This window comes from Camelina sativa, chromosome 15, assembly GCF_000633955.1.
Source record: "Camelina sativa cultivar DH55 chromosome 15, Cs, whole genome shotgun sequence".
Taxonomy (NCBI): domain Eukaryota; kingdom Viridiplantae; phylum Streptophyta; class Magnoliopsida; order Brassicales; family Brassicaceae; genus Camelina; species Camelina sativa.
In genome coordinates, this window is record NC_025699.1 from 16,252,612 (window position 1) to 16,264,119 (window position 11,508).

General features: G+C 31.0%; 1 protein-coding gene across 2 annotated transcripts; it reads left to right on the forward strand.

Annotated features, from left to right (window-relative positions):
- On the forward strand, positions 1,890–7,112 carry LOC104746950. Of its 2 annotated transcripts, none has more exons than XM_010468505.2 (13): positions 1,890–2,327; positions 2,570–3,068; positions 3,192–3,754; positions 4,047–4,166; positions 4,450–4,515; positions 4,765–4,875; positions 5,095–5,171; positions 5,326–5,393; positions 5,479–5,592; positions 5,736–5,911; positions 6,061–6,129; positions 6,391–6,552; positions 6,637–7,112. In XM_010468505.2, the coding sequence occupies exons 1-13, from the start codon at positions 2,274–2,276 to the stop codon at positions 6,715–6,717; spliced, it is 2,160 nt and encodes a 719-aa protein (XP_010466807.1). In that variant the 5' UTR covers positions 1,890–2,273; the 3' UTR covers positions 6,718–7,112. The 2 variants fall into 2 exon arrangements, with proteins under 2 accessions (XP_010466807.1, XP_010466806.1); XM_010468504.2 differs by having other exon boundaries at positions 1,891–2,327; positions 5,727–5,911.

The window sequence follows — 11,508 nt, forward strand, 5'->3', positions numbered from 1 at the left end:
AGTGTAGATCTCCTTCCCCTTACGTTCCTTTACGATGTTGTTGCATTGATTATTAGTGATTTTATATCTCGAGTTAATTACTAGATAAGCATTTATTTTCATAAGTATTGTCCTAATCTTTCAATAGGCTAAGCTGTATCGTATTCGTATTTGGTTGCAACTTTTGTTTAACGTTCACTCATTGTTTGGTGAAATTTATATTTCATTGTGCAAATTAAAATTCATCCTTTTCTTTTTTTTCCAAAGTAACGTTGAGCTTGTAATAAAATTAGTAGATATGAGATTTTCGATTCTTTGAGTCGGTTCGATTCGGTTATTTCGTTCAGTTAATAATGTAAAAGAAAATTAAGAATTAAAGAAGTAGTTAAAATTAGTAGGGTAGTGATGGACACATCCATATAATACGTAATGACACAGAAGATTAGAACATGAACAACATCCAGGTGGCCCGTGGAACATGACGACAGCCCACCAAACTCTCTACTCTTATTTTTATAAAATTGACACATTTTTAATAACTTCAAACTCCTTAACTTTAGGACGACAGATGAAGCGAAGAAAATGAAAGAAATTTTTGGAAGCAAGGGTCAACCTTTTTGGTTTCATTCATCTAAATATATATATTTTTTTATAAGTTTGCCTCAACAGACGAATCTTATGCTTCTCATCATAACTTGGAATTCAGGAATTGGATGATATATAGTTACAGAGTTACTCTGATTCACATTGGATGTGTAGAAGAATTAAATCTAAAAATACAGTATTCAGTAAAAGTCAAAACTACTTATTTTCACGTACTTGTGTAAACGAATGAGTGAATGACTTGAACTATTGGTTGAAATAATCTCATTAGTCATTTACATAAGTATTATGTAACATTACATGATTACATATCCGACATGCATAAACTTTGCTTCTACTCGTAGTTTTCCATCTCGAACAAAATTCGTTATATCAAGTGGGGTTATAAATATTTCTAAGATTAAATTTTTCTACTTTAATAATAGCTAGTACTAGATTAGGATCTGTGCTAGAGCATAGGTTGAAATTTCTTTTATTTATATTTTAATTTTAAAATAAAATATAATTTATATGATTGTTTTTAAAAGTTTTTTAGATAAAACATTATGTAATAAAATCATATTTTAAATATGATGGCTTGAGAAAAAAACATCTATTTTGTAAGTTTATATTATTAACTTTGTAATTTTATGTATGAGATATGATGATATTTGTTGTTTGTTTTTTATTTTAATTTTTAAATATGTTTGGTGAAAGTATTTTAATATGACCCGTGCTTAGGTGAAATTTTATTTTTAACTGCACAATAAGATCTCGGAAATCACTATTAAGTGTGATAAATTGCCAAGATTTTATTTCTTTTTATACCTAACAATATATATTTTGTAACAATATATAGAATACTAAAGATTTTATTTTGGAAATTATATAAATCATAGGAATATTCTCTTTCAGAGGATTTTTTGAGATATTCTTAAATATATATTGACCAATTAATCTATAAATTTTTTTTTGTAACCAACCTATATTTAATCTATAACCTATTTTGTAACCAACTTATAAAAATTATATAGTCTATAAAAAAAAATTGTGTACTTCCGTTTTATTATATAAAAGATAAAACAAATAGCTAACCAAATAATTATCTCCAATTCAATACAGTATTAAAAAAAAAAAAAAACTAAAATAACCAACCGGTTTTGTAGAACTGAACCAAACTTATTCCTCAGTTGTTTTGTAATCGAATTCAAACCGAACCACTTAGTTACGGATTGGTTTGGTTCGGTTCGATTTTAGGTAATTTTGCCCATGAAAATCACAGATGTAAATTATTTTTCAGAAAAAAACAGAGAGATCTGAAGAACAAAGGTACCTAAAAATTTTAATTAATAATAACTCTCTCTCTCTCTCTCTGTCTGTCTCTCACGAACAAAGGGTTCGTTCTCCTCCTCGTCTCCTTCTTCAGATCGAAAACCCTAATTTTGTTTCCTTTTGTTTGACAATTCCAGAGATTTTTTTTTAAATTTTGTTTTGTTCGAGATCTCCCACCCCAAAAAATTTCATCTCGATCTATGCGTTAGGATCTGGAGGGGCTCTTTGGTTTTAGAGTTCCTTCACAATAATTAATCATAATAACGTGCGATTTTTTATTGGGAATGAATATGGCTTGGGCTTAATGGATTCAATCAATGGTGATTAAAAAAACAGTGATTTGAATTAGTTGGTGGGGAAAACTGCGAGAGATTTCTCCAATGGCATCAGCTAATTCTCGTAGGCAAGATATCGCTGAAGCTGGACGCCGTAAGGTCAGATCATCATCATTGTTTGATTCTATCGTTACTTTGAATTTGCCCCTTAAAATTTGTCGGTACTGAGTCAATTGATCTTTCTTCTTCTGGGTTTATCTGATCATTAGTCTCCGTTTCATTATAATCCGTTGGAATTGAGATTGATGTATCTACGCATGCAATCAAAAATTGAGTTTTTTTTGTTTTTGTTTTTGTTTTTGAGATGAATGCCTAAATTTGCCTGTTGTTGTGGATTGCAGCTTGAGCAGTTTCGGAAACAAAAAGCAGCAAAAAAGGCATCACAGAGTACTAGTACCACACAGCAGCCTGTTGATAATAGCCAGCAAAGTGTCTCAGATTCAGATGGACCTCTTGCATCTCTGCCTAATGGACCTCTCACTCAAGTTTCCTCTAATGAAACCCATGTACATAATTTATCATTTTCGAATATAGCAACACCGAATGATGCAAGTAATCAAGATGATGGTCAGGAGGAATCAGTGGGAAAAGTTGATTTTTCTAATAGCTTAGAGTTGATTGGTTCCACAAAGGACTTAACAGTGAATAATAGGCCTGACGTTGTACCTTATAGCAATATAGACAAGCAATCGAGTGGAAGTTTTAATCGTGCTTCTACTCTAAGAGAAAGTGATGGTGTTGTTAAAGGCTCATCTCCTTTTTCTGGAAGCACTCTGCTATCAACCTCGATGCAAATGGACGGTTTCATTCATGGCGGTGGATTAATCACACCAAGAAAAGGTACATGGCTATCATATGAGATTGATGAAGTAGTGTCTTTTGTCCTACATCTTCTTATTTTTTTTTTTTTCAGTTCCTTTAGAGGGAACAACCCTAATTAATATTTACGTTTTTTGTTGCTAGACTCTTTACAACCTACTACCAGGATGGTAGGGTCTTTTCACGAAGTTGCCAAAGACCATCAGGGAAGTGGTGAACTAGGAGGAGGTAGCATTGTGCAGAAGCCAACTTTGTCTAGCAGTTATTTGTTTAGTTCTCCAGACACATCATCTCGACCTTCTGAATCTTCAGATTACAGTGTAAATATCACAAGCTCTTCACCATTTAACTCAGCTAAAAGTGAAGCATCTGTGAAGAGATCTCGTCCGTCTTTCCTTGATTCCCTCAATATTTCAAGAGCTCCAGAGACTCAAACTCAATATCAACACCCTGAGATTGAAGCAGATTTGGTTACATCCAGTGGTTCCCAACTAACTGGCAGTGATGGTTTTGGGCCATCTTCGCTTCAATATATATCAGGGAACAGAGACAGTAATGGGCCATCTTTGACAAGTGGAGCATATGATTCTCCTAATCCATTTGAAAAGTTCCGGAGTTCTTTGTATCCTGCTGCCAATGGAGTAATGCCAGGTTTTACTGATTTCTCCATGCCAAAACAAAATGATGATTTTACTGCTCTGGAACAGGTTAGATACTTATTTCTTTCACCATATATTATTTGTCAGTGTATTGTCATTATGCTACTTAGTATAGTCTTTTCATATAAGAGGATTAGGTGGGGGAATTGATCTGATGTTATATGAAGACAACCAAATTGTCAAAGATTTTGAGTTGATGCCTCTTTCTGGTGGATAATAATCTTCTTTCTTTGTCTTGCATTGGTTCTTGATTATAAGGATGTTACCTTTCACTGTTTCACTTCGTACATCCTTTGTCCTGTGAATTTTCTGAGCCACGGTTTCGATTTCTCATTTGTAGCATATTGAGGATTTAACACAAGAAAAATTTTCACTGCAAAGGGATCTTGATGCCTCACGTGCGCTGGCAGAATCCTTAGCATCAGAAAATTCTTCGATGACAGACACTTATAACCAGCAGGTACTGTCCAACCTTGTGACATCCTAGTTGGATACTGTCCAATTGTTCGCCAGAGTATACTGTCATGTGGTATGGGGGTCCTTATTCATGATGTAAAATGGATGTGATTTGAGTCTCTTGTTAAAGCGTCATTCTCTTGATGACATTTACTAGGTTTCTCTACTCTTGAGAGTGCATGATGTTATATATATTGTTTATAAGACATGGTTTATTGACCTTTATAATACTACCAGATCGTCCCAATGTTATATGTAATACTTGTTCTCGCTTTTATCTCACACAGAGAGGTCTTGTCAACCAACTAAAAGATGACATGGAGAGGCTATATGAACAGATCCAAGCCCAAATGGTTAGTATTAACTATATCTACACTCTCAAATTCCAGTTGTATATGCTCGAACTGTATACTTTAATAGAACATGATAGTGCATTTGCTACATTCGTATGCTGTCAAATTGCTTTGATATTTACTTACGACACTCAAAATTTTGAGTATGATTATCGATGAGTATTTGTATGCCATGTTCATTCATCCACTGGAGCTACTGTCTAGATTTCTTAAAAAGCTGTTACTTGAGTTAACATTACTTCCGTCCAGGGGGAACTTGAGTCTGTCCGGAATGAGTATGCTAATGCACAGCTAGAATGTAATGCTGCTGATGAGCGTTCCCAAATACTGGCTTCTGAAGTCATCAGTTTGGAAGATAAGGTATTTGACTTTGGTTGTTATTTCTTACAATCACCTTACATTTTTAGAAAGAACCAACATTTTTGGCTCACTTAGCTGAAATTGTGTAAAAGGACATGTTTATTTTAGTTTTTGGATATTTCAGCTGTAAGATATCTGTTTCCTCTACCTTCAGATGCTTATATATACATCTGTTTAACATCTGTTTAACTTAAAGTTTTCTTGGAACAAATATATTAGGCTCTCAGACTCAGATCTAATGAGTTAAAGCTGGAGAGGGAACTGGAGAATGCACAAGCAGAAATGTTATCTTCCACGTATGCTCTTTACTGTATTGTTATATATATACCTATCCGTGTCTTCTTTTTACATGATGTTTAATCCAAAAAGAACCAAGGATTCAGTCTGTAACTTTGATGACTTTCTGGGATCTATTTTATCTTTCCTATAATTACTTGTCAACTTTTATAGGAAAAAATTACAGAGCCTAGAGAAAGATCGTCAAGATTTACAATCTACTATTAAAGCTCTTCAAGAAGGTATTCACATTGAAATCTATTTCCTCTAAAAAGTAATGTGATTGAATCTGTATATATATCTTATATTCTGCGTCTACTGTTTCAGAGAAGAAGGTCCTACAGACTATGGTGCAGAAAGCTTCTACTGGTGGAAAATCCACTGATCTGAGTAAAAGCTCAACTAGCCGAAAAAATGCGTCAACCTCTACCGAAGGTCTAGGTAATGGACTTTGGACACTATTTAAGAAATTTGAAGCGTATTTTGGAAGTCTTAATTCATATATTTGCACTTCGGGTTCAAGTTTAATCTTTGACTTCTCACCAGTCCCATGACTCTTTGGCTTCTTGCTGCAGCACTCTCAGATACTACGCCAGAGATTTCCAACCAGGAAACAGATTCCACTACTATGCTTGAAAGGGATTCATCGAATACAGCTATCGTTCCTGAAACTCGACAATTAACTCTTGAAGGTTTTTCATTGAGCGTCCCAGCTGATCAGATGAGAGTGATTCATAACATTAATACGCTGATTGCTGAGGTAGTTTTATGGATTATTTATTTGATGTTTTCTTCTTTATTTTAAAAGTTTTCTTTAGCTGTGACACTAAATACTTTTAATTCTCAAGGTGCTATCATTTTCTCAATCTAGATAATGACGTGATGATTATTTTGTTTCTTCTGTTGCAGTTGGCAATTGAGAAGGAAGAACTGGTGCAAGCACTGTCATCTGAGTTATCTCGAAGTGCGCAGGTGCAGGTACATTAACATTAATTCATGGGGCTAAAAACATGTCTTCTTTGACTTCAGTAAGAGTTTTCTGTCACCATAACATCTTGCATAACTTCTCTGACTAGGCTTTCTATATGGTATAGATTTCTTCTTCTTACGCTTTTTATTCATGCTGGTCTCTGTACTCCTTATTTTCTTTGGGTCTTTTGTAAGTTGCATTTTGCTGTTTGTGTGTGTTATCCTGGATCCCCAAGTCATTAAAAATATTTCTCATGTTTCTTAACCTAGGAACTGAACAAAGAGTTATCCAGAAAACTTGAAGCGCAGACCAAAAGGTTAGAGCTTCTAACAGCGCAGAAGATGGCCATAGACAATGTTTCACCTGAGAAGCTGCAGCCGGATTCTCATGTTGTTCAAGAGAGAACACCGATTGCAGATGAAGGCGATGAGGTACTCTCTATCTCTATCTCTGTGTGTTCAGAGTTTTAAACTTCAATCTGAGAGACTACAGACTAATGACATCTCTCTTTTAAGGTGGTCGAAAGGGTTTTAGGATGGATTATGAAGATGTTCCCAGGAGGACCGTCGAAAAGAAGGACAAGCAAGCTTCTCTAATGCGTGGCTCGCTCAGTCGTGACCCTTGTTGCCATTCTGTATATCCCGGGCACAGCCATGGATTGCTTCTTCTCCTTTAGTTTTGGAAGAAGTTCATTTTGGTTCTTTTGATCCTAAATTTTGGATTTCACTGGATTGAGCAAAAATGGTATAGTGAGAGACATCTTGAAGAGTTCCAAATGGATAGAGACACGGAAGCTCAACCAGAGCGAGAGAGCTGTTATATGAGTGAGTTTTTACTGTTTTGGACTGAATTTTGTAATTGTTGATTGATTATATAGCCAAGTTAAAGTGTTCCTCGCCGAAGTATAATTTACCAACAAAGAAAAAAAAAAACAACTTGGATGGTTTTGGATATTATCTTCTCGTTTAAATGGAAGACTTGATTAAACAAATGTGCTTTTGATAATTCCCCATGCGCAAAATATGTATGCTCATATATTCTTACAAAAGGATTATTATATTGTTTACTAGAATTTGAATCCGCGCACGTGCGGGATTTTAATTTAAAATATTTTTTTATCAATATAAATTCTTGAGCTCAAATATATTTATTGAAACTTTTGAGTATAAATGTATATAGACACTAAACTTACTTTACTAAGTAACATATGACATATATATTATTGAAGATAATGTTTATTTGTTATATTTATTTGCGAGGGATTTTAGTTTAAATATTTTTAGTAATAAGAATCATTAAATATAAATATAATTAATCATTTGAAGTTTAAAAGATAAATCCAAATAAAAGTCATATTTATTTTACTAATCTATATATAATATATATATATATTGTCTAGTGTTGCAATAATGTTTTTCTGGTAAATCAATAATATATCATGTAGTAACAAAAAATGACTTAAGAATCTCTTTCAAAGAGTACATTCCATATTTATATCCAATGAAAACATCATTTTAAAATTTCTAATGCCAAAGGTCGATCATTGACCTAATTATAGAGATCATTTAAACATATCATTAAATGTAAATATACAAAATTTCATGAACATTTTTAATGTTATGTCGCTACAACAGAGTTATTCAAGTGCATCACCTGCCATAATAGAATTTCCGACCAAGTCAAGAATGCTTAAATGGTGAAATGATTAAACCCGACATTCGTTCACTAATCCAAGTTAAATGTTATTTTCAGATGTTAATTTTGTGATGCAACCTCAGCTTTGTCTTCTAAAAAAAACATGGTGTACTTTATTAATACGTTATTTCTGGCAAAGTTTTTGGTTGAAAGCATTTGATCATAAATTGATAAAATCTCAAGCCTGTTTTATATATATATATATATATATATATATTTTTTTTTATCATGTTATAGAATTGTAGCTCCGGTTGATAATATGCATTATGAGATATGCTATACATGTCACTTTTTTGTAACTACTTACACATCATTTTTTCTATATTTTGTGACCATTGATTTTGTGTTTTTTAAGATGGATTAATTTTCAAGATTCTTTTTCATAGTTTTTTCCAAAATTTTTTTTTGACCCTTACTATGTCTTCGTTTTAGATCAAAAATTTTAAGTTGAGTTGAGTAATTAATCTTTTATTTTTCTATAAGTGAAATTGTTCCTTAGAAACTAATGTTTCACTTTAATTTTATTTTTATGTTTAGAATTATATAAATACAATTACATAAATTGTTTTTTTACTCCACCATGCATTAAAATCTTACTTATATTCTAAAACTTATTAACTCATTCTAAATTTTGGAATATGATCATTTTTGGTAAAAATTTGCATAATAATATTATTACTAAAATAAATTAATAGTATTATTTTTACTATTTTAAAATGTTCATTTATTTAAAACATTTGGGTTTAATATGGGTTTTTAAAGTGTTATAAGAAGCTACATAGTGGATTAGTGTTTAAGATTAGGCCCAAATAAAAAGAATGAGTTGCTGATGTGGCAGCATGAGGAGTGAGGAAAGATAACTTTATATATATAGATTTATGAAACAAGTGTTTACCATCGATTATATTGTTAAAAAACTATTGTTTCACTCGCAGGATTGATTTCCCACTTACAAAGAGACTGACAAAAAGAGTTAGAAAAAGAAGAAAAAAAAAATCCTTTAAGCGTATCTAATAATAAGTAGGCTTACACCCTCTAAAAAGCTATATCTATTTGCCACATGGCATTACTGAATCTTTCATTTTATTTTTAATTTTTTTATCTCATGTGTAAGCCAATTGGGGTATGGACCGTAAATGGTTAATGGGCCAAAAATTTTTGTGTCTTCTATAAAGCGTTCTTTCTATTTCTATCGGCTCTGTATAACACTTACGTGAAAGAGGTTGCCCAAAACAGAAAAAGGCATTTATCAAGAAATAGAAAAAAAAAAACTCTTGATTGTCAATTTAAATTTGAAATTAAAAACCTCAAAAAATACAAACACATTGAGTATACAGAGGATCGCAAGTAAATCACTAAATCAAAACAGACACAATTAAATGCCCAATAATTACAAACAATTATATGACCACAATCAAACTGAATATACACAAAATTTTTATTTACACAAATATAATATTCTACAAAAATAAAAAAAATACAGAGTTCCTTACATAAAAACTACATAAATCCCCACATAAAAAAAAACTCAAACAGACGGGCTGTAATAAACAATAGATTACAACCTGTAATAAATAAAAAGGCTGGAAGAATAATTAACAATATTCATAAAACCAACAATACACGACCTGTAATAAACAATAGATTGTCACTTCCATTTTTTTTTTTTAAAAAATCCTCTGATTGTCAATTTAAATTTGATATCAAAAACCACAAAAAAACAAACAAACATATTGAATCGCAAGTAAACAACTAAATCAAAACAGACACAATTAGATGCCCAGTAATTACAAACAACTATATGACCACAATCAAACTGAATATACACAAAATCTTTATTTACACAAATATAGTATTCTACAAAAAAAAAAATACAGAGTTCCTTAACTAAAAACCACATAAATTCCCAAAAAAAAAAAAAACTCAAACAAACGGGAAAACACCATATAAATATACACACAAAAAAACAACAAAAACATAAGATAACCACACCTATCACAAATAATCCATATTACAGAAAAGAGGGAAACAAAGGTAATTTCAAAAAAAAAAAAAATCAATATTTCAATTAGCGTCTACCGAGGTGTTCTCCCTTAAGAAATATCTCAAACACTTACACTAAAATAAAATGAAACAAATATCCATACACTTTTAATTAAATAAAAAAAAGTTTACGGATTTTACATAATTTAAAAAATATTTGTAAGTATCTTATATTTGGAAAAATAAAACCAAGTACCATTGATACAAAATTGAAAATAAATAACTATATTGTAATATATATATATACTACTATATTAATATAACTCACGCAACGTGTTGGACTTTACCTAGTAGTATATATGAGCCACCCACCAACAAGAGGAAATATATGGGTCATAATCATATAGTAAAAGATGGTATTTATATCACGCATTTCATAATAACTCTTAGGTTTTATATTGAACAACATTATCTATATTTGATTTTTGATTGGTAATGATAACCTAATTAAACCTTTAAAACGTTTAGAAGTCATGATGGATTATTATACTTTATCTTTAGTGACCAATTAGAATTGAATAAGTGGTCAATACAAAGAAGATGTACATTAAAAGTTGGGAAAAAGATGGTTAGCTACACGAAGCAGAATAGAAGACATGGTCACACATACCAAGTATACAATTGTATCTTCAACTACACGAAGTATATGTATTACATGGCCACATGCATGAACTATATGACGTCATGTGATCAACACCATAGACATACAATCCGGTTCACTGGTCGACTGATTCCGGCAAAGACCGACGTTGACTCCGGCGAAGACCAACGTTGACTCCAGTGTTGACCAAAAAAATGTATTATTTTTTTTTTCCTATTAAAAATCATATATAAGAAATATTATATATAAACATTTTTGGGGTTTCATGATTTAAAAGCATATTCAATTCAATATCAAAATATTTTTATATATCTCTAATGTATTTATTCTTATAATTAGTTAATTTTTATTTTTAAAGCTAAACTAATAGTTAAATAAAAATTATTGATAATTATTTTCAAGATGTAATATAAACGTATTTTTAAAAATACTCTTATTCTATACACTTTTACAAACATACCCTCAAATCAAATATATTGTTTTGCTAAAATGAATTTTTGGTTTACATGTTATTAAGAGAATGTAAATTTTATTGTAAAATAATCTAAAATTTTATACAACATTTACCATGCAAATTTTAGAGTACAGAGTCATATACTCAATCTTTTGCATATTATTTTTCTAAAGAAGTAGTTGAATTTGATTTTTTTTTTGATTTTTTAGTATTTAAATAATCTGATTATCAAAGATTTATATATATATATATATATATATATAGGTATCTTGATTTTTATTTAATCATTAGTTTAGCTTTAAAAATAAAAATTAACTAATTATAAGAATGAATACATTAGAGATATATAAAAATATTTAGATATTGAATTGAATATGTTTTTAATCATAAAAACCAAAATTGTTTATATATAACATTTCTTATTTTTGATATTTAATAGGAAAAAAAGAATTTAATACATTTTTTAGTCAACGCCGGAGTCAACGTCGGTCTTCGCCGGAGTCAGTTGACCGGTATACCGAATTGTATGTCTATGGTGTTAACTACATAACGTCATATAGTTCATGCATGTGGCCATGTAACACATATACTTTA